This window comes from Dunckerocampus dactyliophorus, chromosome 3 (genome assembly GCF_027744805.1).
Source record: "Dunckerocampus dactyliophorus isolate RoL2022-P2 chromosome 3, RoL_Ddac_1.1, whole genome shotgun sequence".
Classification (NCBI taxonomy): domain Eukaryota; kingdom Metazoa; phylum Chordata; class Actinopteri; order Syngnathiformes; family Syngnathidae; genus Dunckerocampus; species Dunckerocampus dactyliophorus.
This window is the reverse complement of record NC_072821.1, coordinates 14,087,548-14,115,484: the sequence shown is the minus strand read 5'-3', so window position 1 is coordinate 14,115,484 and position 27,937 is coordinate 14,087,548. Positions and strand designations below refer to the sequence as shown.

General features: G+C 39.8%; 1 protein-coding gene across 12 annotated transcripts in view; it reads right to left on the bottom strand.

Annotated features, from left to right (window-relative positions):
* Nucleotides 1-1,841: 1,841 nt before the first annotated feature.
* Nucleotides 1,842-27,937, bottom strand: part of mical2a (microtubule associated monooxygenase, calponin and LIM domain containing 2a) — a 45,434-nt gene continuing 19,338 nt past the window's right edge. For 3 of the 12 annotated variants that reach the window (XM_054771244.1, XM_054771243.1, XM_054771250.1), the window contains 20 exons: nt 27,522-27,729; nt 24,776-24,892; nt 24,056-24,157; nt 21,450-21,605; nt 21,259-21,359; nt 20,866-21,123; nt 20,647-20,762; nt 19,349-19,467; nt 19,117-19,260; nt 18,683-18,830; nt 17,652-17,851; nt 16,752-16,855; nt 16,558-16,629; nt 15,419-15,550; nt 15,129-15,233; nt 12,641-12,904; nt 9,723-9,827; nt 6,233-6,413; nt 5,998-6,068; nt 1,845-5,921 (listed from right to left, as the gene is read on the bottom strand). In XM_054771244.1, the coding sequence (XP_054627219.1) occupies nt 5,553-5,921; nt 5,998-6,068; nt 6,233-6,413; nt 9,723-9,827; nt 12,641-12,904; nt 15,129-15,233; nt 15,419-15,550; nt 16,558-16,629; nt 16,752-16,855; nt 17,652-17,851; nt 18,683-18,830; nt 19,117-19,260; nt 19,349-19,467; nt 20,647-20,762; nt 20,866-21,123; nt 21,259-21,359; nt 21,450-21,605; nt 24,056-24,157; nt 24,776-24,892; nt 27,522-27,729 (3,072 nt within the window). In that variant the 3' untranslated portion in view covers nt 1,845-5,552. Of the gene's footprint in view, nt 5,922-5,997; nt 6,069-6,232; nt 6,414-9,722; nt 9,828-12,613; nt 12,924-15,128; nt 15,289-15,418; nt 15,551-16,557; nt 16,630-16,751; nt 16,856-17,651; nt 17,852-18,682; nt 18,831-19,116; nt 19,261-19,348; nt 19,468-20,646; nt 20,763-20,865; nt 21,124-21,258; nt 21,360-21,449; nt 21,606-24,055; nt 24,158-24,775; nt 24,893-27,521; nt 27,730-27,937 lie in introns of those variants that run through there. The other 9 variants (XM_054771249.1, XM_054771248.1, XM_054771245.1 and 6 more) reach the window with 9 other exon arrangements.

The following is a 27,937-nucleotide window of genomic DNA, read 5'->3' as shown; positions in this document are numbered from 1 at the left end:
ACAGCAACAGGAAGCCTCAGGATGGCTTTTTAGCTGCCTACAAACGATGTTAGCCTTATTAGAAAGTGTTCCCCAGAGGGGGGTCACCACCTCGGAATCTGAAGCGATGGCTCTCTCAGCTAAACGATGATAGAAGTGCTGCATCTTGCGCTTCAAGAAGGCATGTAGGCTACAGTGAGGGTGGCAGGCCCATTACTATACAACCTCAGACAAAAGCACTACACAGCTGTTCCTTTTAGCACTATTGGTGCATTAATGAAGATCGTGTGGTCAGTTCATGCAGGTAGCTGTCAGGAATTAGAGACGTGATTTGTTTACCCGGGTTCTGTTTGAGCTTTCTTCCTGAGGAGTTTGTCCTTGCCTCCGTCACCAAAGCGCTAGCTCATGTGGCGTTCATTTGGTGTTCTTTCATGTATGAGAAACGTGGTTCTAGGCCACACAATCATTGTGGAGGGAAGGTGGTAGCCCTTTTGGGAGCAACGGGTAGTCTGACTAGCAGGAGGCTTTGTGGCAGGTAAGGATTTGCGTCGGGGGTTTCAGCAGCTCAGTCTGTAAGGACTTGAAGGTTGGAGACTCGCTGTGGATGGAAAAAAATCATCAGAAAAACTATAGGATGGGAAAAGCAGGAGGAACTACTTACCAGAGAGATACTAGTTTGCATCTCATAGATGGTCGGGGTGCATCGCTGACATCTCTCACTTACAGCTTGTTCACATGACCCTGATTTGTGGACAATGTGTGTGTAGCACGTAAGATGACAGGAAAAAACACAGCGAAAGAGGAATTTTCCCTTAGGGGGACAATTAAAGGTGTTTCTTCTTCTTCTGTCCCTGGGATACCTCAGGGTACCCCAGGAGAAGCAGCAGGGTGTTGCTATGAAATGTTGAATAAAAACTATTTTTAATGCGACCACAAAAACATGTTTTGTTCATAAAGACTACAAATCTGGCCTAAAGTGTGAATGTTTTGTCCATCTCTCTGGGTCGGTTATGTAACTGTAGTTGATTACTCTTGGTCGCGCCTCATCTCCAACATTAAGTGAGCTGGGTTAGGCTTACGTTTCCCTGAAAAGGATGAACATTAAAGAAAATGGATGGAATCAGCTGCCTTCTTCTCTCTCACTGTAAGGCGTTGCAGATGGTGCCGGAGTATTTTTTTTTTCTCCTCCTGGGGGACATGTAAATAGACAGAAAAACAATTTATTCTTGCCGCCCATGGTGAGTCTCCTTCCACCCGGATAGTAAAAGGATGATTTGTGTCAAAGTGCTGTAATAATGACATTATTTTTTTAGATGAATCTTCTCCTAGCGCTTTGTGCGTTTTCATCAACTTTTACAGCGTTTGTAATTTTAGTCCAATTTCAGGCGCTGATTACCCTGCGGCTCAAATGCTAATCATCATCGCTGTGTAAATTGTTTTTGTTTAAGACTCAAGGAAAGACATCACATTTACTGTATAGCAGTAACAGCTACTGCGAATGCTGCATGACATCTATTGTACCTGGAGGATTTTGATTAAACTGGAGTACAAAGCAAGGACAAAGGAAATCAGTGCAGTTTGGGGTAGAACTGTCAGAAAAAATGACCGCCTTGCTTAATAGGGTTGGCGTAAGGGCAAGAATGAAACTCGAAAGTACACAGGTGCACGGTTGTTTAGTCCAACTTACTTGTGTCTCTTTATACATGCCATGTCTAGGGATCCTTATGTGTGAATGGGGATGTAAACAGTAAGAAAAATGTATACAGATACTGGAGAGGAGCCAAACAAATATACTTTTTAAAATCACTCCAACACAAATCATGAGAACCTAGCCTCAGTTGTTCAGCACGAGGACGTTAAGAGAAGAAAAGGTCCAGAACATATATGAGCTTTCTACCGTTGTGGCCAAAAGTTTTGAGAGTGACTTAAATTTGGTGTTTCAATAACTCTGCTGCCCCAGTATGAAAAAATAAAACTGAAAAACAATTTTACGTATCTGATATATACTTAAAAACAAGCCATTTTTTTGCAGGAATCACAAAAACGAAAAACGAAGCGGCAAAGTTATTGAAAAAGCTACTGCCAAATATTTTGGCCGTGACTGTAATATTGAGATCAGACAACATGAGACCAAGAAAATGGTTTTAATTCAGCCATTTTATCCAAAATGTTGGATATATTCACACAAATAAAAATACTCATTGACGACTGCCGTACTTTTATCCTTTCACATAATTCAGTTCACTTCTAAATAAAATAAATTTGAAAAAAAAAACTCTTATATAACATCTGGTTCAGACTGAACATCTGGATGGTTTCAAGCATGTCATCATGTTCAGTAGTTCTAGGTTGCTTTCGAGGAAAACATGGAACATGACCAGCCTTCAGTCATGAACTTAAAAATACCAGCATTGAGTATTTGCTCACATAATAGTGCACCGACTCTCAGAAAATCAAAAGACAAAAACAGGAACAGAACAATGCAGAAAGCCTTGACAAAGTTCTCCTAGTTAATTAGTTAGCAAATTACACCACACAGTCCTTCCAGTATTCAGAGATATGACTGTCCCTGGAGTATGGAGTGATATCCCACTTCTACAGTTGTCTCTACAGAGGAAATAAACACAAACATTCAAACTTCCTGAAAACACGAATTGGTGCAGTGAGATGAAAATCTGTGAGGTCTCCATTCAGTTAATCATAATAGTTCACAAGTTGGTCAGTAACATCATCAGTCAGTGGAATTATATGCTGATATGCAGCAATTTGACATTATCACTAAGGATCGGCATCATAACTGACAGTTGATTAGTATGTCTTGAGGCAATTGAGGCAAAATGGAATGCACTACTTAGCTACAACCAGCAGAGGTGCTGTTGATTCAGTGTGTCAGAAGAAAACAACATGCCAGCTATGGGAAGTAATCAGCTACTCTGAAGGTCTAGTACTCCTTTGGGCAGCATTATTCTGTTCAGTACAACACATTGAAACAGGAGTTGTAAACCTTTAGGGAGATTTCACATAATTGATATTTCTACTTCGTAAGCGTTGCGATTGGCTGACCGGCCCAGGGCGTGCCTTGCCTCTCACCCGAAGACAGCTGGGATAGGCTCCAGCATATCCGCGACCCCAGTGAGGACAAGCGGTACAGAAAACGGCTGGATGGATAACTGTACTCAACCTGTCACAGGAATCGGAAATGACCCTTTCTCATCCTCAGACATTGCATGACACACCTTAAAAACCATGTTTTTGGTCTTAAAATGAGCATAAGCAGCTTAACGACTAATAAAACTGCTAAAAACCACCCTGATTCTTCATAGATGATATGTCTTCATTTGATCGTTTTTGACCAGAATAACATGCTGGATAACATTTCTGTGTGATGGCGTGAGTACACACATGCATTCTAATAAACCAATGTGCCTTTAAGAATGGTGAATACAGCATGTTACAGTGGTTTTGACATTTAATAAATAAACCTGGAGCCCCCAGTTTTAAAAGCATGTTTCGATTGTTATGTTTGAATATTGGCTGGAATGTTAAGGAGTTAGTGAAGATCTAAAATCTCCTATTGTAGCTGGTACTTGAAGGTGACATGGGATGCCAATCAGTAATAAAAGCACATAATGACTGATGAAGTGTGTCATCACTGCTTCTCCAATTCACAGGTATAAAATCTGGTCCCATTTTCTGTTCCACCCGTCCGTTTTCTATGCCGCTTATCCTCACTAGGGTCGCGGGGGTATGCTGGAGCCTATCCCAGCTGATTTCGGGCGAGAGGCGGGGTACATCCTGGACTGGTCGCCAGTCAATCGCAGGGCACATTTTCTTTTCAATTGTTAAAAAACAAAACCAAAAGTCAAGATAATCGTTTTTTTTTATTCCATTACTTACTTGACAAGGGGCTAAATGTTAGTTCTAGTTCAATCTTCTGTGTTATCAAAACAGAAGGCCACACAGCAACTTTTTATGAGTTGTGGTGAGTTATGACGAAGGGTCGACTTTAATCCTCTCACAGTTGTACATAGAATTATTACAGCAGATAAACACTTTAGTTGTTACTGTGTTTCATATGTTGTGACCATGCATGTGATCACCTTTAACATGACACTTGTAACCATCCAGCTGGTTCACACGCGTCATACGAGGCTTCAGCTGATGAGAGGAAAAAAGAACTGTCTAAAACACAAAAGGACATTCACACAAAAAGAAACTAAAGTATGCAGAACGCGCCTATAAAATACCATACATTTGGAAGAAATAAAATACACTGTCATTGGCGGATTGCCTGGTCATGGAAGCGTTGCGCTTACACAAACATGAAAATGCGTTTAATGTATTCGCACAGACCAAGGGAAAGTCAGCTCACTTTCAAGCTATTTCAGTCATATGGCATGTAAAATAAAAATGGCTGAGAGCACTCAGACACAGTGTTGTTGTAAACACTTGAAGATTCACAAAGATGTAGACAAATCTCTAAAGTGCCTTAATTAGCATCTATACATGTAGAAGGAAGCGACAGGAAGGCCTCCAAGTAACGAGGGTTACAGCAAGAGTGGCAAGATCGCCAACCTCTATTGTCTACAGTAAATAGAAAACATTAGTCAATGATTTAACGCTCAGATTATTGGTTCCCTGGAAGGAACCTAGAGCGTGGAGTCTCCCACCCTCATTTTGCTGAGTAAACAGTAGATGGCAGCAAAGTAAAAAAAAAAAATAAACACAGAGGAATCCACAGTGTGAAGAAACATCCGTTAATAATAATTAAAATAATAAAATGCGAAAATTGCACATGGGCACAATCACACCAAACTTTTGGCCTCTCTTTGGTGCTGCTTTTTCTAAATCTTTAAGGCAGTTCTCAAATGATAAAGTGCATGAAGGCACTCAGTTGTCATGACCTGAGTAAAGCAATTTGAACTTTGCTGTAAGATCCATTATTGAGGATCATTGAGAGAAACTCCCAGCAGTTGTCTTTTAGCAGCCTGATCTCAAATGCACTGACTTTGGCCTCCATTTATCAACAAAAAGCTATTTAATTGCTGAATAATGAAACAATGATTGTTCTATTACTAATAACTGGTGAGAACACAGCCGTTGTCGTATAAACAGTCCATTTAAAAAAATAGATTGATAGACAACTCACCCCTCTGTCAAGCCGCATTCAAGTTGAACTAAATTTGCAACGCGTATGCAGGCTTTAAAAAAGATTGTGGGTTTGGAAATGTAACCGAAAAGTCTGTTTTTCATGTTGTATTTAAGCTTAGAAGTTTAAGATTATGAGTACATTGGGTCAATTCAAATCCGATCTTGATTCTAGATTAAAAGGATCAGGATGTAAAACGGTTAGTTGCCAGTATGATTTTGCAAGAGACGAATGGCTCAGGCCTGTCTGAGTGCAACTGCTTTACTGATTCTACCCTTTCTGCACATGAATTTGATGCAACCTGAAATTCAACATGTTTTCCATGTTTTCCGTAAAGGTGTGCAGAGCTGCATTTGAACTAATGAGCACCTTGGTGTTTGCTGTGAGATTTGGCTGTCTAGATAGGCCTAGGCCCAACATGCTCCTACCGCCACAGCAGCGCAGAGCTCTGCCCGCTATGCACGGCCTCCGCTCGGATCTGCAGCAGAACATCGAGTAAAACGAGCAGCAGAGGCAAGCTCATGCTCAGCAGCTCATACATGAATGCATAGTCCTGGGCATTGTCCCTCAGGTGGCCAGCCAGGGCCTGTGCTGCGTTGCGTAAACGCCGGGACACACACCGCGGAGCACTACACACCGTGTGTGCCACACCCAGCGGCCAGCTCAGCTGCCTCCTCACGAAAGAGCTGAAGGTACCTGCTGCAGGTCGGCTCTGCAGATCTGTCGCTAGGCTGGAGGTGGCGCTGTCTTCATTTGCCGCACATCGCCTCTCAACTTGGTTACCAAAATGTTTCTAGAACAGAGATGTTTGACACGTAAAAGAAAATATTTACGCAATAAAACCAACATTTGGGCTAGAAGGTACTTACTAAGCGTGTAGACAGATTCCGATGCAAACCATTGTTACGTTGGTCAAAGTGAAGCTTGCAGTATAATTTTCCTGTCAGAGCACATCATTTAATCTTAGCGTTAATATGCACTCATTGGCCACAAGGTTAGTACACACGCTCAATCTAATCTTAGGCATTCAGTACAAGAGCTGTGTCAAAAAATGACACCTGCAAAGATACCATTGCAGAGAGGAAACTAAGTGCCCACACGTACCATGTTGAGAATCAAAGGCGTGCGACCCCTGGCGTAGGGCAGTGCTGCAGGTGGTGCATCGGAAACACTCCCTGTGGAAGTACAATCCCTCCGCACAAATCCTCTCGACCAAATAAACACGGCGATCGCAGGAGTGACACTTTTCACTCGACTGAGGGAACGCCCTTCGGACCGAGCTGCCCTGAAGAACACAACATAACAACAATTCATGACACTGACGACTTAATGTCAACATTACATGAACTCTGTACGTGATTAACATAATTCTAGTAAATGCATGTTCATATGAATATATATAATAAGAACTGCAAGTTTCAAAATGAGCTTAGAGTAAATGTTTTCTCTCATAATCATAACACATCACAATAACATGCATTTTTCCCAGCAACTCATAGCTGCTGTGAGTTGCATAGGTACACAAATACTGCTTATGTGTACCCAGTTCATTTTGAGAAAGTGTAAGACATTTTTAATAACAAAATAAATGCAATTTATGCATTTATTTCTTTATACAAGAAAATTACCATGGAACCTCAATTCTCAAACCTTGTAAAATATGCACTTCTACCAAGCCAAGAAAAATATGCCTTCGATGTTGTGATTAGAGTTAAAAAAAAAAATGTATTTAATGTATTAACATCAGAATGGTTAACTTCAGTTTACATTTGTATGACAGTTAAAAGCGTTAAAATGTTACTTAAAACATCACCTGAATTGATCATTCAGAATATACTGTTGTATCAATGGGAGTGATGCCAACTTCCCAGCATGCCATCCGGCACCTTTTTTTAACAATAGTTGTGAAAAGTGACATGTTTATTATTACTAGGGGTGTCCCAATACAACTTTTTCCACTTCCGATACAATACGATATATCGCAGCCGTGAATATTAGCCTATTAGCCTACCAATATCAGCAAAAATCATACATACTTTTCTTACTAGTTTTGTCGTGTGGAATGTTCAAAAAGGCTTGATCGTGTGATGTTAAACAGAACAATCATCCGTAAACAGTAGGAATGAGAAAAAAACTGACCCATTTACAGTCGTCCCTGGTTTATCGCGGTTAATTGGTTCCAGACCCGGCCCGCGATGAGTGCATTTCCGTGAAGTAGGATTCAATATTAATAAATGGAATATATTCGTAGTTAGAGCATAGAAAAGCGGTTTAAGACTTTCTAAATACAGTTTTTACCATTATTAGAGCCCTGTAGACATGAAACAACACCCCTAAAGCCCCCTTTACGCTCCTGTTATTCTTTGTTTACACCACATTGACCAACACATATGCGCAGGCTATGGGACCACTGCAGGGACACAAGAGCATGCTACCGAGCTAACTATTTAGCCTCCAATTTATTTATTCTAAACTTAAGAAAAGGTTTCAAACAGTGTGGGGAAGAAGGACAAAGTAAAAAGCCAGAAACTTACCACTTCCACATGGAATGGGAGGAGAACTTGTTTTCACTATGTCGTGTCGGACATGCCATGGCTGATTTCATGCAGTGTGAATGGAATGTAATTTAAGGTAATGTCTCTTCAATGGAACATTACTGACACCTAGTGACCAGAATACTACATAAGACTATATTTTTGGACTAATAATGGGCCATAGTCAACCACAAACCAGCGATCATTTATTAAGGAATTGTTGAAAAGCCGCGACAGAGTTTGTGATGTTCGAACCGCGAAGTGGCAAGGGACGACCGAACTTCCTTTTGCGTCTGGTGTACAGTTTTATCGACAACAGGCATAATGTAGCGAGGCTCGGGGTGCTTTGAGTGTTTAAATTTGACATTACTTACCACCGACCGGGTGGGGCTGGCTCTTTTCGGTTATAGCCAATGACTTTTTGCCATCCCGTGGGAGTTTTTCCAAACAGCGGTGTATGATTGAGAGAGCCGTGGTCTTGCAAGTTTTGCACTCCAGCCAATCACCAGCCAATATCTAAGATTTTAGATGTAGGCCGATATAATCCGATACTCGTTTTTTTTGCTGATATTGGACCGATATCTGATATCTAATTGTTACGCAGATTGTTGTTTATTATTCCCAGCAGTAGCAGTATTTTTCCTACTTGTTACATGTTGTGCTATCATTTTTTTCATTTTTGTAGTGTTCTTGTCCCATTGTGTTAAGCTCATTGCGAGTTCCATTTTGGTCATTGCTTGCCCTGATAAAAAAAAGCACCTTCCTTTCAGCAAGCTCAGGTGCCTCTGAAAATCTCTGTTGAAACTCAAGATCACAATGAGACGTTTTGAGGCTCCACTGTATTCATTCATATCTAACTATTTGTTGGGAAAGAAATTGATATCGACATGACAGTTTCAGCACTTCATCCCAAATTCAAGCAGTTTTCAAACCTTCCAACGTTCAACCATTTCAAATCTCGGTACACTGTGCATGCTTTGCACAAACAGAAGGGGAATACACATGCTTATGGAAGAATTTTAAGTCAAAATTATAAAAAAAAAAAACAAGTTATCGCCTTTTTTTCTAAATTGTAACAAATTGCTGTTGGGAAGTGAAAATGCTTCCAACAAGTAAAAATTACAATGATGTACCATGACACACTCCAACCAATGAAAGCTTGAAAAAGATGTTACATTGGAGCGGACTGCTTGGGACGGGTGGAGTAGGGGAGCCCACAAAGAACCACAAACGACACACTGCACCACACGCTCCATCTCCTGTGTGAGGGCTGCTATTGATTGAAAGCACACGTGCATAAAAAGCAGACACAGCAAAGCCAACATGTGAAATAAGATGCTGGAACATTTATTAGCCAGTGGCACATGCAGTAAATACAGTACGAAGATGTGATGTTGACTCTGTGTGATGTTTATAAACCACAAACAAAAAAAAGAGTACACAAATAAGAATGGTGCAAACCTCACAACCGACCATATGTGTGGTGCTCTCAAATAAACAATTTGGAATAAAACCATCCTGGACAACTCTACGCTTCCAACTTTGTGGGAAAAGTTTGGAGAAGGCTCCATAAAAGCTGTTGTCAAAGACTATCTAACATCTTTGGGATGAACTACAACAGAGATGGCAAGTCAGCAAGACCTCTCTCTGGAGGTCCAAAGTCAGTGACCTCTGACCTCACATATGGACAAAAAAAATTGTCAGACACACACCATTTTATAGAGAGTCATCCCAGATAATCTGAAGTGGTAATATCTGCATAAATGGAGACCAGCTGAGATTTTATTTACATGTCCTGTGTGTTGGGACACATGGCCGTGACACATGCCATAGTGTCCTAACACTTTTGTCCATATAGTGTACATTTCACACCCAATAAAATACACTGCAACTCACTGATGAACAGATGCCCAGCACTACGACATTAGGCATGTGTAAGCTTCGTGTAACCTTTGTTGAAGTGTTGAGAATCCAAAATACACTCCATGCCGCAGGTGTCCAAACATGCAAGCAAACACAGGCCAGGGAAGGGGGTCAAAAGTAAAGCATATCATAGTCACCTTGATAACAGAGCTGTCTGCTGAGACCAAACTGCTGAGGTGAGCTGCTTTTTCCTTTACGCTCTTTGACTGAAACGCTCTAGTTTGCTGCGACTGAGCTTTTTTCTAAAATAACGGGAACAGGAACAAAACATCAATCTCGCCGCTTCTGCCCACATAGACAACTACCTTTGATATTTGATACACTATTTGACAAAGATACGAACAGTCCAGAACTTTTATGGTAGGTGTTGGTCACCAGTAGAGTCAGAATGTAAAAAAAAATGCCCAAAAACCCCATTAAATAAAGGTTATAGTTAGTATTTGATTGGAGGAAATAAGTATTTGAACCAATCATTATCTGCAAGAGCCTCCTGCAACAGAAGGTCCGTGTGGTTATTTAGGTGTTCACTGGCAAACTTCGGACAAGGCTTGGGAGAATGTGATGTGGTCAGATGAGACCAAAATTGAGGCCGTTTGGAGGCCGAGAAATACTAAATAGGATGCAACAACAACAACAACAACATCCCTACTGTCAAACATGGAGGTGGAAACATTCTGCTTCGAGGACCAAAATCCCTCCAGGGTGTAACCCTTGTGACCAAGTACAAGATACATCTGACCTCTGTGTTTGCCAACAAGGGTTTCTCCACCAAGTACTAAGCCGCGTTTTTCCTGGGGATCAAACACTTATTTACTTCAATTAAATACAATTTATTTTGTAAATTTTATTACGTTTTTTCTGGATTTTTTTACATTCTGTGTCTGTTACAATAAACCTACCTTCAAAATTATTTTGGAAGAGGGTGAACTTACAATATCAGATCAAATACTTATTTTCCCCACTGTATGGAGACAAAATAATTCACCATGCACTATAGTGAGCTAAATAATTCCCTATTTTCAGTTGAGAAGCAGAGTGCTGGATTATCCACTGTCTTCTTACCCCCACATATCACTTAGTGAGTATTAAACTGTACTGGAACACAAACATGAGACACCCACACAAAGCTGGCATTGGCTGCAAGAATGGATCGAATAAAGGAACGCATTCTTACCAAGAATAGTCTATGTATATGCTTGCTACTGAGAATGAGCCGAGTTTTTCCTATCTGTTGTCTACTTGTTCAGCACCTGCATCTCTTCAGGTTGTAAATTAATATCACAGTGATGACAAGATTGAGATACAGTCATCCCTCATCACATAGCGGTTCGAATTTCTCGGCTTCACTCTAGCACAGCATTTCAAAATATATTAAATAATAAATCATTGCTGTTTCATGGTTGACTATGGCCAATTGTTAGTTAAAGCGTATGCGCATTTAAGCAAAATGGGGGTATTTTTGGCCCAACTTTATGCATTTTCAAGCAGAAAAATGACTAAATGAACTAAAAATATAAATATAATGCATTCAGAAGATTCATTGAAAGACACGTGGTATGTAGTATTCTACACCGGTGGGTGTCGGTGTCACCACAACAAATAGGACCTCTCCCAATGCTAACATGTGTGAGTCTATATTATGTCTTATTTTCTCTTGTTATGTCTACTATATTAGGTAATATGAGTGTAAAGGTGACTATAGGGGTGTTATTTCATGTCTAAAAGCGTTAAAATAACATTTAGAAGGTCGTAAGTAGGTTATGCTCAATCCACAAAAATATTCCATTGATAAATAAAGAATCCTACTTTCCTAATCCTAAATTCACTTATCATGGTCGGGCCTGGAACCAATTAACAGTGATAAACGAGGGATGACTGTATCACTGTAGCTACGTGTTTCCCTAATAGCGCAAGTAAAGAACAATGGGTTTCTTTTTGTTGTGTACTCGATCCTATAGTTGGGTGAAGAAATTCAATGCTCCAATAAATATTCAGAAGCTAAACAAGCCAAAATATACAAAATAAACAGCTTCAAAACATCAAGTTTTTAAATAAACATGGCTGCCGACATAATATTAGCATAGATGCTAGCGTAAGACACAACAGGGCTCACGTCAGTAGTGTTGCATTGAATTATTTTTAGCCCTTTTTTTGGAACTAACAAGATTACTCCACATTTGAGCTTTGAGCTGGAAATTGTTCTTTTATTTAGCATTGCTGTTTCTGAGTTACTGAGTTTTGAGGTTGGCTAGGCTAATCCCATTTTAGTTTTTAAGATGAGCTGAATCTAATATCCTCTGGCTTTGTACCATAGTGGACACATATTTACAGTATCAGTGCCACAATGAACATTTTCAGGAAAAAATTGTAATACAGTGGAGCCAGTTGATGCCAACGGCCCTCGGACTGGCTGACTCCCGTCGGCGTAAGCAGTTGTATACATACTGATGTTCATACTGATGATGGTGTTGATGCGACAAAATATTCCATTGTTTTTCAAACTTTAGATTCTCATCTTAGCACAGGTGTCCATTTTTTTATGTTGCGACTTTATTCATACAATATTGAAACTTTACTTTTACAATTATTGTTCTCGTAATTCTATGACTGACCTTAGTACACCTTTGGATAGCAAACTACATCATCACCAAGGAATGTTTGGGTTTAACACATGCTAAATGCACAACTAAATGATTAACAGATGCAGCATATTGTAAAAATCAACTAAACTTGACTCAAACTCATTCAAAAGGTCAAGATATTGTTGTTTTTTTTAGCTAGAAATGTGAATGATTAAACTGGCCAGATTCGAACCTCCGTCTGTTGCTTGTTGTGGGCCAAGCCGCTCCACGCACACAAACTCAGAAGAGCCAGTAATCTGCCACAACCTGTGCCAGGTTTGTTGGCCTGCCATGTTCCAGCTGCAGGAATAATTAAGGGCTGACTTCAGCAACTAAGTGCACATTACAAAAGGCATGATATATAATCAACATTTCTTCGCGGGCCATCACAACATGCAACTGGCTGGAAAAGAAGTGAAAGGAGGGCTGTTCACCTCACAGATGAGTTCATCCACCTCCTTAAGGCGCTGCAGAACTCTCGACATGACCGCGACTGCCGAGTGGACGGAAGGTGTGGTGCACACCGCACTCTCTGGTTCTTGTGGGGCCTTGGCCTGTTCATGTGTCTGAGCCACATGTCTGAGCTTCACGCCAGAGAAGGAGCACTGAGGCTGAGGTGGGAGCTGCTGGTCTTTGCGTTGTGCCTCGGCTGGCACACGGGCTAAGTTTTGTGCCGCGTGTCTGATACGGGCTTGAAACTGAAAGTGATGATATACACTGTCAAGGACTCAGAGGTTAGGCTTCACTTACGCAAGGTTACTGATGGTTTTACATGCTTCAGCCCATCCATTTGTCCGCCTGGAGCCTGGACTGTTTAACAATCAATCACAGCGTGAAGGTAAATGAGGCCACGGCAGCTGCATGAAAGTCAGCTATGTGAACCACATCACTACCAAAGGCAATGTCTCAGCCCGTGAACTAAATATCAGTGCATTTCAACTGTATTTGGATTGATTTCCTTATGTAATCAGCTTGCACTGAATCTACGACCAGCTAAGCTTTATTTGAGGATAAAATGATGTAATCAGCTGAATCAAGCACTGTTTCTGAAACGTTGTGGTTGGTGGGTTCAAGAACTTGACGTCTGACATGTGAGGTGAGAAGACTGCAAACATTTGACAAAATTACAAATTTGTGACTCAAAATGCTCTTTCAAACCTAGCTTACCGACACAATGACAGAAAAAGGCTTCGGTTGCCTCAAATGTCCATCGGGACGAGGAGGAGAACGTGGAAGAGTCGCAGAAACAATACACCACTAAGATCAACAAAGTTATTTAACGAGGAATTTGACAACTTTTGCAAGGAGGTAAATGATAAAATAGGAAAGGTGAATGAAAAGCAGTCATAATCTGCCAAAAGTAATGTTAAGGAATTTAAGGACAATAGTGTTGCGCTTTGCAAACAAATTGCTGGATTGGGAGAAAAAGTGAATGCAGTAAAGAAGCAAAACGATGAAGCATAAACTCATACTGCAACTGATGTGCGGAGCGGATGAGTTACAGTATAACAAAGTACACACAGGAATGACGTGATTGCGACTGGGCTCTACATTGCACCAAGGTCTTATGCCAAGGCAGCTGACGAAATGAATGTTGCCTCAACAGAGCAACAGGTGGCCAACTTTCTGCAATCAGTAGGAGGTGGATGAGGATTTAAACAGCATTAATACACGCATTCCACTATATACCTGTCATCATCATAAAGTTCACCAACAAAAAGTAAAAGCAACACGTTTTTAAATGAATGATCGCAAAGAAAGCACAAGACTTAAGGAAGGAGGAGAAAATTTAAGGCACTTGGGGAACCAACTGTAAAATCTAGTCAAATGGAGACCTGGAAGAAGCCAAAGTACTCGTTCTCTAACATTCACAGGAATTGGAGAAATATTAAAGATACATTTTGACTACAAAAAAAAAGAAAGGCACAAAAGACAAAGACTGACATTTAATTTATTTTCAATTGATTCATTTTTAAATTAATTTTTATTTTCATTTAATTTATTTTTAATTTACTAATTTGTTCACATATTTACCTTATTTTTTATTCATTAACAGTTTTCTTTTTCTTATTCTTATTTCTTTTAACGTTGTTTATATTTATATCTATGTACATTTATAATTATGATTTATATCTGAAACATTGCCTGTAGTTACTGAATACATGTTTTACGATGGCGACAAGTGTTTGACCCAAAAACAGATCAAAATAACATTTCACTTTCTATTATGCTATAGTAAAATGTAGACTTCTGAAAGACAACTAACATCATGTACTGTATAACAGGTTGTGCTGGATTTAATATTTAAAATATTATTATTATGGTATATCGAATACAATTACAACATAGCATAAAAACAAAATTCCCCTCATGGGCCATCACAAAAGAAGGAAAAGAAGGGCAGTTCACCTCACAGACGAGTCCACTTCCACCTCCCTGCGGCAATGCACAACTCTTGACCACGCTGTCGAGTGGCAGGGTCATGCAAATAGCTGGGGTCAAAGCTCATGCCAGTTCTTTGTCAGTTGCACTTGTTTTTTCTCCTCACTTCTAATCAGTTATCACTTTGTGGGACTGTCATGCTGCCATCTGTTTAATTACGATTTATAGTGCTTGTGTGCAAAAGTGCTACTTACGTTACAGATTACGTTACGTTACAGATCCCGATCGCACTGCAAAGTCTCACTGGCAACGTCTCAGTGACACGTGAAACAATTTGAGGGCTAAAGAATGTAAAAAAATCACCAGTATGTTCTCTAAATAGCAAACTGAATAGTACACTGTAGGAAAATGTGTCTATTAGAGCTTAATTTCCTACATATACAGTATATGAGGCTGCATTCTCTCTCATGCATTGTAGCATGCAGATTAGGTGAACCTAGGCAGATTGCTTGTCTTCCTAACTTCACTCCAAGTGTCTACCTGCATTTCGGGAGGAGGTTTGGGCGGAACAGGAGGCGAGGGTTTTAAGTGCACATACTCAGCAGGGCCGAGACTATGAAGAGGGAATGACCTCTCACAGTCTGACTGAGATTTGGCAGAAAGGATGGGAAAGACGGTTAATAAAAAAAAGAAACCAGAGCTGTGTGTAAGAGACAAGAAAAGATATTTAGCAGCAGCGAAAGGAAGAAGTCCCGCCATAGATACTGCCAACAGTATTGCATCTTGAAAATACACTGCCAAATCAACGATATAGTTGATTTAGTTCTCACCTGTTTGCGTTGGGTGTAGCTTGTTGTGCTGTCAAACTTTGCTTGTAACTGTGTAGCCATGGAGCGCACTTTGTTCTCTTTGGGTTCCCTTCCGTCTAGCGCTGAGGAGCTTTTAGTGGGTACACTGGTGGCCTGTAATGGAGGAATTACACATAGTACACAATAGTACACATACAGTATACACTTTATTTCAAATGTATACTGCTTGATGCCATCTGTACTGGGCTGGTGTGCTGGGTTACATATCTTTAAAACATCACTGCACATTAACCTTAGATTTGCATCATCATTTTGTTCTATTACAAGTATTGAAAGATTGCTGTATCCCATTCCTGTGGCATTGTTCTCTACATTCAAGTATCCATAGTAAACAAGTAGGCTTTCTATAAAATGTGTTTGCTAGTGGTATATACAGTCATCCCCCGCCACTTCACGGTTCGAATTTCTTGACTTCAGTCTAAAAAACCCAAATTAAAACACGTGCTACTTTTACGGCCATAAGCTACGGCAATCTGAAACTCAACTCTGAACCCCTGACATCACATCATCAAGTCCGCCACTCACGCTGCTTCCCTAGGGAACAATACATTTATACTGTAGCAACACACACAAGTGCAAGTCTTATTTACGTTTTAAATTGCTTAGTCATATTTTGTATACTATATTGGGTAATACGACTGTAAAGCTGACACTAGGGGTGTTATTTAATGTCTAAAGGGCTCTAATAATGTTAAAACCTGTATTTAGAAGGTCGTATACAGGTTTTCTATGCTCTAAGGGGTGTTATTTAATGTCTAAAGGGCTCTAATAATGTTAAAACCTGTATTTAGAAGGTCGTATACAGGTTTTCTATGCTCTAACTACAAAAATATTTTTATAAATAAATAATAAACGTCACGGAAATTCACTTATTACAGTTGGAACCAATTAACTGCAATGAATGAGGGATTACTGTACATCTAAAATGCACTGGGCTCGTTCTTGCTGTCCATAGCTGCCATCCCCTCAATAAAGGAGGTCATCAAAAATCTATTTCAAGTGTGGAAGCTTAAAATGTGGTCAACTGATCATATTGCTATATAGTAGTACAATAATTACTGTAGTTGATTTTTGAAAAATATATAATTATTTCTACAAACCTCATCCAAGTAAGTGCAAAATGTTCTCCTCCTTTTGTAAATTGGGTCTGTACCGTCTGACTTTGTCTCATCCTAGAGGTCCAGCAGGGGGGGACAAAACAAAGTCAGTAGGAGTAACACACTGGCAATTTTACAGATAAAAAAAAAACTTATTCAAGAATGGTAGTTTCTATAAGTGAATAATGCAATGTTACCTTCGGAACACGTTTCCTTGGCAGAGCAAGATTAAGAACATTATTATTACTTCGGACTTCCTTAGATGGATAATCTTCACTGTTTTCATCCCCTCGTCTGGAGCCTGTGGTACAACATGTGACTGAATTAAAGCTCACAGACTTTCCACATCCCACCGCCATAGACGTCAAATAATATCAGTGCATAACGCCCATAACAGAGTATATAAATAAGGACTTCGTGAATTGATGCTGGAAAACTTTCCACTTGAAATAAACAGCTACATGTCAGAAGGAGGTAAACGGTTGTATAAAGTGAAATAATGTAAGTGGTCTGTCTGTCTGTGGCATCAGAAAGCGTCAGTCTACAGCGGTTCACAGCGCTGGTACAAATACACATTCCACACATCCCAGCATATTTGACTGGGAGGAATGCACAACACACACAGTTAGGCACAGGAAATCAACTGAAAGGCAATAGCTTCTCTTTGTCTGGAATAACAACTTTTTTCTCCATAACTTAGTGATACAATACAAAAAAAATTACATGGACAAGAAGAAACACTAAAAGTCAAATGGATAAAGTTAAAGGGACTATTACCAATTGACTCAAGATTTAATTTTTTTCTACCAAAAAACATAAGAACATCACCAATGGCTAGAATAGTTGAATAATATGCTAAACCAATAGTGGTTTTAAAAGAACAGATTGAACAAAAAAGTCATCTATATAGCGTAGTGTAGTATTACTGTATATGACACAGAATAGTAAAATAGTAGTAGAGTAGAATATAGAATAATAGAGTACAATGACATCATATGTGTATAGCATACCTTGTGTAGCGTGGTATAGTTTTGTATAGTGTAGTAAAGCATTTTACTGCACTGTATGTTATGCATAGCATGAGTGGACTGGAGTACCTTCATCAGGGAAAGGTGTGCCGCTGAAGAGTTCATAGATCTTGGAAAGGTAACTTATCATTTTGGTCTTCTCCAGTTCCAGGGAGCCGCTCAGCTCTTTCACAGATGCGAAAGGCCTGATTCCAAATTCCCGCTCTAAAATATCAAAAGCCAGCTGGAGGTTGGCGGCCTGGTTTTCCTCATTTAGTGACTCAAAGTCTCTGTGGGATAAAGATGATAGGGCCTTGAGTGGGAGGCAGATTATGTACAGTACATAGAGAGGATTTCAACCACACAGCTGTCTCCTTGCTACAGTGTATTTGTATACTGACGTTGTGCGGATACTATCTATCAGCCTTTTGCTTTAGTCCTCATTCTCAGTTGAGAGTTATCTACTATCAAGCCTCAATAACAACACAGGAAAGTGACAAATGCATTGTGGGTATCAGGTGACCACAGGCAAGCTGCATGTAACAAAGTGCACAGGGATGTAAAAACACTTAACGTCACCATAATGCATTTGCTTTGCGTAGAAACATTCTTTCCAACTCCTTTTTTGTGGGGGGCGGGGGGTGGGTGACTTGATGAACGGATGAATAGAAGCAGCTCTGACGTCTTAGCCAACACTGACAGTGTGCAGACACCAGCAGAAAATAATGTTAATAAGAGCGCTAACCTAGCAATAACACACAGTACTTAAGCCCGATTCTTCCTTATTTTTCCCCTTTGCTTCTCCAAACCTACTCAATTTGTAGCATTCCACTGTGCTGACAGGCGTACATTAGGAGGAGGGCAGAGGGCGGAATGCCAGTGTGTTCCTGAAAACTTGCATGACCGTATGAAATTGCAGTGGCATGTGGGACGGTGGAAAGGCAATAATTTAAGCAGAAGATAATATAATTTGTCCTGCAAATGGTTTCATCCAAAGCCATAATATTCAGGTAGAAATTAGGCAAAAAAAGACACACGCATACAGCAGAGAGCATGTGATAACACAAGTTAGTTGTTAGCTTGTTTGTAATGTGTAGGTTGTTTTATGAGTGGTTACGTACATCAGTTGCGGTTTGAACCTATGGATCAGGCCACACAGGCCTAGCCCACTTCTCCAAGAGGATGTGAGGTCAGTGATCTCTACATTTTGGTAGCCCTCTGTCTGCTTTTGGCACCACGTGAGAAGCCTTGCCGGTCTGATCTCAGAATCTGTGGAAAGGCACTAGCAAGTTGGTTTACACAATAAAAGCCCAAACAAGTAAATGCTGCAGGAGGTTTACACTGAACATTTATGTATATGAGCAGAGGTCACGTTTCATCGGGACAGAAACATTTTAAACGGATTGTTTTCTTAAATTTGAGTTTAAAAGAGGAAGAAAAACTTGGCTTTACAACAACACGCCAGCTCCCATTTCATAGTTTCCTCCTCTGTGAACCCACATGTAAAAACAAACCACAGCATGACTTCCTCTCTAAGAAAAACTCAAAACCATACTTTCAGAGTAAGAGGCAGATGACAGTGCAGCAGTGATGGCTCTACCTCGTCTGCAGATATTAACAGGTCGACGGATGGAGGCAGCACGCTCCAAAGAGCAGGAATTCAGCTCTACACTTAAGTACAAGTGACGCACCTGAAGAGGTTAATACATGTTTAAAAGAAAAAAACTGTGTTATACAGTGTTATTTAGTTGCAAACAACATTAAAAAAACATTTTGTACCTGAAGAGGCCTGACACACGAGGACATGAGGTTGGGGTATCGCGTTGCTGGGTCAATAGTGTACTGTTCCAAGTTTTTGGTGATGTTTTCTGGTGTGGTCTGTGGCAGCAATCTGTAAATGCTTTCCCTAAATATACACAAATGCATAGATCAGTGGTTTCCAACATTTTTTCTTGTGAAAGCTACTTTTACAAAATGAAAATGGCCAAGAGCTACTCTTTTTTGCAACATTTATTTTCATAACTTATTTCAAACCAAACAAACCGTACATACTTGTTTTACCAGAACATTTAACAAAATGCTGGTCTCCACAACTCACATTTTGTATTTCAGAATGCATTTCTTTCTAGTGTTCTCACATTATTAACTGAAAATCTGAATGAAAAGCAGGCTTGCGGGTGCCTCATGTGGTCGTAGGTGACTACCTGGTGCCTGTTGGTGATCACTGGCATAGATAATGAACGCTGTATCACTCCACACAGAACATGTAACTTGAGATCCAATACAAGAGCTGTTGAGTTACTTTCTGGACAATAAATCCATACCGTCAAACTTTGGTTTTCGCACACCACAGTTTTCATATGATTCAGTTTTTGTCAAAGATTTTCAACAAAATTTTGCCTCTGTTTGCACACAGTGTCTCGGTTGTCATGCAATATTGCACATTTGCCCTGTACTGTATCGTTTTGTGAAATCAAGTGCCCAAACAAAGCATCCTACGCATTGCCTACTCACATTTTTTTGAGTGTGAATACTAAATAACCCACCATGGTGCCAGCTATAAATACCAGCTATTTGATAAAGAAGATGAGAAACGTTATTCAATTAGATCTCGCCTTGTCTGAATCAACAACAAGTTCCATCAATTCTTGTTTTATAATTCTTTCACATTGTTTTCTGCATGCAAAACTAAATTTTTTCCCAATAAAATGTTTTTGTTAATATTCATTGGTTAATTAATGAATTGGATTTACATCATTTCCTACAAGAAAAATTTCCTCAGTTTTCATCTGACCTTTTGGAACAAATTAATGATGAAAACGGAGGTTCCAGTGTTCTGCTATACATAGACGACTCTAAATTATATCTGCGTTTCATTTCTACAGTATTGTCCCTTGAGAAGACATAATAAAACACTTCTAGATATGATGTATTGTAGTTCTACACCGGTGCACACTAAAACTAGTCATTACAACTGAGCGTTCTTCTGTTTGTAAAGGCACATCCTTTGATACAGCTCTCACATTGGATTTCATCGATGCAGGTTCTCTAATGTTGTGGCTGCTGAGTGTACTGTATCTCATACCTCTCTGCCAGCACCTCAAGAACTGTTCGACCCTGAGCCCAGCTCTTTACCATCCAGGCTGTGTCAAAAGCAGCCAGGAAGCCTCTGGCGCAGCCTGTCCCCATGGGCCAAAACGGCTGTAAACACACGCCGCAAATGTATCAGACATACGTTATGTAAGCAAACATGTTGTAATGCAATTGGTCAATCAATAAATCAAGACTCATCTTGATCCCTTACTTCCAACAGACTGTCGCCTACGAGAGCAACCAGCAACTGGTGTCCAAATCTCTCCCTGACCAGAGCAGCGTTCTCAGAGGCATGCATGCTGGTGAAGTCAAACATGGCGACGTCTGGCTGCCCACAGTGGTTCATGGCGAAGTCCAGCGTGGGAAGTTGGTAGTTGGTGCCGAAGTCAGCAGCCTCTCGGGCGTAGCACAGAAGAGCTTCCTGGTTGACGTTATCACGGCTCAGTAGCCTGTGCGTCTCCATGTAATCCTGTCAAATAACATCAGGATGATATAAGCCTGACGTGAGCATTCCCCCATGTCCACTGGTGGGCTAGCAAACAAAAACAATGCATATGCATATGTGTGCATGTGGGAATAAAGAGACATTGACTTATGAACTCACATTGATAACAACTCCTTTATCCAGCAGACTCTGTTTCTTTGCCGTCATGACAAAGTAGTGTGTGTTGTCCTTGTAGTACACAATGTTCTCCAGGTCAATACCTGCCGCAAAGAGAAGAGCTGTCAGAACTGTCAGATGCTTGTGGGGAAATGTTGTGTCCCTGAAGGCATCACTGATATCGTGTCTCCCACCTGTTTCGTCTTTGAGGTCAAGAAAGAACTTCTGGTTGAAGATAAAAGCCACGCCGCTGATCTCCTCCACCTTGGCCTCCGCTGTCGTGTTCCTGTTTACGAAGTTGGCGGTGATGGCGATCGCCAGCTTCCCCCGAAATTCTTTTCTTTTGAAACCTGCAGACAAAAACACAGAGAGAATAAAAAGGTAAGAAAGGATCTATAGGCTTATGTGCAAGTATTCATAAAAAAACACACTGGTATTTCCGGATCATAGGCTGCTTACACAGCATATATAGACAAGAACATCCGTTACACTGATACGGTCAGGTGGCTAAAAGAACTACAGTTCCCAGGTTGCTTAGAGTGCAGCTTTAGGAAGTAGTGAAGTGGATGCTAATATCACGTTTTGAAGTCTTATACAGCGATCGTGTTTTGATCTGACAAATCTTAAGTAAGTTTGAATCTTTAAATCCTAAGCGAGTGTAGAATTACTACTGCCTCTGTTTGGACTGCTTGGACTGCGGCAGATGTTGAAAAAAAGTGTCTCACGTCTCTCATCATCAGAGTTAACGAGTGACGCTGGGAACTTCAAGTAGAGCTAGGATTGCAAGGTTTATAGTGTGTCATAAAATCCACTATCACCGACAGGTTTGAAGAGGACAGTTCAAGCCAAAGGGCTAACTTGCCTGGAGAAGAAAGCAACAACGAAAGAGAGAGACTGACGGAGTGTATGACAAAAGAATTATGAGGCTGTTCAATTCTGATGCTGAAGAAGATGACTATAGTGGTTTTACTTCCCAGGAGGAGGATGAAGACGACGATGAATGACGTTTCTGGTAGGCTACTGTTTAACTAGCTGTGTTACACTCACTGTTCCACACTGTTTGGAAAAAAAGCATTTGTTTAATCAGAAGTTAAAAAAATCTGTCTGTGTGTCATATTTGTGTACTAAATATACCATGTCTATAGTCTGGAAATTACGGTAAATACAGTTTTTGTGATCCTGCTGGCCAGTGGATACATAAAGCAAATATATCCTTTTTAAAGTACCATTTTTTCAGATGTAAAAAAACCCAAAAGTAATTAAATAAGTAATAATCAATATTATGAATTGTTTAAAGAAATATTATTTATAACAATAATTATTTTAAAACAACACAGTTACATTTTAACATATAACCTGGCTAATACATTTAAAAAATAAACCTCTTTTAAGGACAAAATATTCATTAATTTATTATTAATATTATTATTATTATTATTATTTTCTACCTCGTACCTTTTCAGGGTCACGGGTAAGCTGGCTGGAGCCTATTCAAGTTGACTTTAAGTGAGAGGTGGGGTACACACTGGACTGGTCACCAGTCAATCACATTATTCACACTCACATTCACACCTACGGGCAATTTAAAGTCTCCACTTAACCTAACATGCATGTTTTTGTGGGAGGAAATCAGAGTGTTTGGAGTAAACGTGCCCAAGCATGGGCTATTGTATTTTAACAAGGGTATGCGCACGTTCTCTGTCCACTTTAACAAAGTCAGCAACAAATACCAAAATACTGAGGTCATTAGCTTTACAATGACCCAATGAGGAACATTTCAAATGTCCTATTTTGCACATGCCACCTTTTTAGTCATTCATACGAAAGGGTCACTTTTGCTAAACATTGCTGAAGTTGGGATTGCAGGAAAAAAAAGAAAAAATATTCGCCCCAACTAAAAATAAGGCAGCTTTGCTACATATAGCCCACAAAAAAAGCAGACCGACTCATTACCCCAAGGCTGCTTCATGATGAAAGAATGAGGCAAAAATCTTGTTGTGCACAAAATTGACCTTTTTAGGAATAAGCCTCTGAAGTGTATTGGTTGTTGGGTTGACCGCAGCAAGCAGAGAGAATCTAAAAACATTGAATGCAAAAACATGGAGTAGCTCCAGCGTGCATCAGCTGCTCCCCTGTGGTGTATTCTATTTATGTATTCTGATTCCTTGGTGCTTTGACATGACTTCTACAGGCTCAGAGACGGATATGTGTACCTTTCCAATGGGGGGGGCTTTAGGTAGATAGGGGTTCTGATCCACTCTGAAAAAGTTTTGCTATAATATTTTGTTATATTAGTTTATTTTGGAGAGAGAACTCAAAAATGCATTGGCAGTTGAGATAAATGGTAATACCAATATACTGGTAGATACTGTAGATAGGAGATAATTATTATTATTGTAATACGTGGTGTATTTATTACTAATTATTATTACTAATTATTACTACTCCATCACTAATACATTACTAATAATAAATCCAATAAAAAAATAATAATACCAATAAAATGAATAAAGAATAAATAAAAAGTTAAGTGTTATTAAATACAATTTACACCCACCCTACCAAAGAATCGAACATTTAATTCGGTTTTAATCAGCAGTTTGAACATTTGGACTGAAAAAGTACAGCCATGTGATTTTAGCGCTGGGGGAAAAATTATATTTGAGTCTCGGATGTTCCTTTTTTTTTCTTGACCTTATGTGGTAACTTAATATTAGGCATTGTCCCTATGTTCCTTTCAAGTAAAGTACTTCCTCTAGGCGTAAACACGTTTAATCCCTTTTCTTTGGCGACTTCTCACCTTCCAGTGTGTTCCTGCGCCCATCCGCCCCCACCACAACTTCAAACTCAAAGTCAGCCACGGGGTGATCAGCAGGTCGGATTGCAGCTCTCCAACCTATCCCTGAAAGAGAGAGAGGACCACAGAAAAAACAGGGGCGCGAGGGGGAGGAAGGAGGGAAAACACATTATATAAATATTCTCTTTGTGCCTTATTCCTCTGGCGGAGTCAGAAAAGGCCACATAGCGTGAGAAACTGATGAAGACTCGCTTTGGCTTTAGGGATACCGCATATGAATGAAATCATTGGCTACCATTGATACGTTTTGCTCATACTTCTTTGCAGTATGATCTCAATCAAAGCAGGAATACAGTATACAGCTTCATGCACCATAGCTATCAAATATCTGCTCATATTTAGAACTCTTCTTGTTTTGGTTTACATTCACAGCATGAGACTGTGACCCACGCTTGGCATTTTGTTGTGTAATACGCCTATGTGGAAAATTCATTCCACCATATTAAGAGCAACCACTAAGCCTCAGCAAAGGGGGAAAGAAGTATGTCTAAATTTAGGCGAGGCGCTTGTTATCAGCGTAGTGATATTACAGCTGCAAAGTCAAAGTGGGAGGGGCAGGTCAAGTTATTTCTCCTGCTGCCGTCACACATAGGAGCTTATTATTAAGGTGACTGCTTCTCTATCTTCTCCTGTAGCTTTGTTATTGCTAGGATGGAGGAGTACCTTCATTTTCTTGGTCCTCGGGAGGCTCCAGCAGCTTGACAAACTCCACATTGATGTGAAACTCTACTCCAACGATGAGGGCCACCTTCAACAGGATCAGCTGCAGCTGCCTAATACCTGTTAAGACACAGTACAGTACGCTTCAGTCTTTCAGTAAATCATAGATTCAATCAGGGCTTTACAAAGTGTGAGGTGGGCCTCCTACTTGGAGGTGGCAGAAAACCTCAAGAGAGAGCAGCTTGATAAAAATAAAAATAAAAACATATTTCCAAAGCTGCTAATATAACTTCAGTTATGTTTAAAGCAAAGAGAATAGATTTTAGTTCATACAATGAGAACGTGAACAGAGCCTGGGGTGAGCAGAAAATTTGACAAAATGTGCTCCAGAAGATCACTTATTTCAGGTAGTGCTGTAGGGGGGGCCCAAATGTATTACATCATCTAAAGGGTGGCTCACTGTGACACACCTTGAAAACGATTAGATTACATTAGCATGAAGTTAATACATGCACGGTGGCCATACCATTACGTACACTGTCCATGTTCAAGTTCCAATAGAGGAGCTTCTTAATATCGTTGCAAAGATAATACAGCTCAGTTCAATAACAACAATAATAATATTACAAAATATTGTATGTGGTTCTCAATTATTTTCTGTCATGCCCCCCGTCGGGGAAAGAAATGTTTTCATGCCCCCCTGATTTGAAATACGATTGAAAAATAGTAATATCTATTCATTTATCTGTACTGTACATACTGAACTCCAAACTGAAACCAGCGAAATGCAACAAAATGGAGAGCTGTCAAACATCCAAGCGTATTCATGAGTCAAATTGCATTTTGAGTACAATAAAGGTGTACATGTTGGCAGGTCTGCACTAACATTGAAAGTAGTACCTGCCACTCACGTCAGTTCACTGCACCCTCCTCTCCCCAATCCCCACCCCCAGGGGGGGCTCACCCCACTACTTGAGAAACAATGTTTTACAGAAATTGTAGTCTTTTAATCACAATAATCTGTGGATAATGTGCATTATAAAGAATGATGGCTGCAGTTTGCAATGGTGTACGATGCCACTGCATCACATTGATGTGAGTGTTTGTAATATTTTGCCCCACTCATGTAGCTAAATGAGTTAGTCAAGATAGTAGAAACAGTATAATTTAGAGTATTATACATTTGTCCCTCGCCTCGCCTCCCTCCTCAGTTTTTCAAAAATATATTCATAAATCATGCTGTTTCGTGGTTTCTCCATTACCTATGGAAAGACATTTATAGCAACACACACTACCACAAGTCTTATTTATGTCTTAAATGGCTTATTTACTCTTATTATGTCTACTATATTGGTTAATAGGAGTGTAAGGGTGACTATGGGGGTGTTATTTCATGTCGAGAGGGCTCTAGTAATGTTAAAACCCGTATTTAGAATGTCGTAAACAGGTTTTCTAACTATGAAAATATTCCATTTATAAATAAGGAACCCTACTTTGCAGAAATCCACTCATAATTGTCAGTCTGGAACTAATTGACCGTGATAAACGAGGGATTACTGTATATAGAATAATGCTAACTACAAACACAATAATAAACACTTTTATTAAATGAACATAATTAAAAGTGGATGTTTGATTCTAACAAAGCCATATTGTTAAGGGTTGCTGAAACAATCATTTACTAAAAGTAACTAAGCAGTCACTAGCTTGGTTGATTTTGCAATACTGTACTAGAATCGGCAAATACAATATAATGATTTTTCTGTCTTGTTAGAATACAGGAAAAAAACGAAAAATTATTATTGCATTAGAGCAGGGGTAGGGAACCTATGGCTCGGGAGCCAGATGTGGCTCTTTTGATGACTGCATCTGGCTCTCAGACATTTCTTAACACCATAAAATGTGTTTATTTTAATTTGTTTTCCTGACATTTTAAAGTAAAACATTACAGAAACAAAAACATTACAAAATTCAAAATATGCATTGTAATGCATTTTAACCCATCCATTTTTTTTTCTAGCGCAATGCCAGCTGTCCTTCCCATGTTTTCCGTGTCAGACACCAAAACTTGATTATTATTGGGGTTGTCCCTCATTTAATCAAACCTTCTTTAATCAAATAGTCAGCTAGCTAATTGTGCAGAGACAACCCTTTTGATGAAAAAGGAAAAGAAAGAAAGATACGGAGTAGGTCACAAAACTATGCAGCACCAGAAGTTGCATTAATGGTAAAAAGTTATTTATTATTGGTTAGCTTCAATATAACAACATTATTACAAAGAATACATTCAGAGACTGATATTCTAAAATTGCTAGTATTCCTTAAATACTGTATACACACATTTGGTTGTATTCGGTGTTAAAAAAATATGATATGGCTCTCACGGAAATACATTTTAAAATATGTGGCTTTCATGGCTCTCTTAGCCAAAAAGGTTCCCGACCCCTGCATTAGAGGCTAAAGGCTGAACTTCCACATGACTTTTATTTATCGCATACACTGTTATACTTGTACAGCATGCAATGAAATATACCTCTGAACAATTGCTAAGATTGTGCATGTTAATTATTATCTAAAAATATACACACACTTAAGGCAAAAACTGAAATTAATACTGTCTTGGTGAAGGCTCTTTGAGAAGATAGCGGAAATCTGCATCATGAGAGGCAAAACAGTATCATGAACACTTCTGTGTAACTGCAAAACATCGGTCATTCACAACACCGACTACTGCTGAGTAAGTACTCACTGATGTGATCTATGGCGCCGGCACAGAATTTGCCATAAAACTTTTTGGCCCCAAGGCCTCTTAGGTCATGAATGGTGAAGGGCCAAAGGTGCAGCACGTTGTTCCTGGAGAAGGAGTCCCTCTTCTCGATCACCATCACCTTGGTGCCCATCAAGGTTAGCTCGATGGCTGTACGCAGGCCGCACGGACCTCCTCCGATGATAAGGCACTAGGAGAACAAATTGTTTATGAGTAGGTGTCACATTATGATATGATTGTCTGTGTATTTCCTAAAAAGATGTAGAGTCTTAAGCCATTATCATCACAGACGCCAGACACAGAGTCAGCACAGTCTTAAAATGACATCACCAGGCCACCTTGTTCGAAAAAAAAAAAAAAAAACAAGGGATGAACATTGAGGGGTAGAGGTTGCCAAA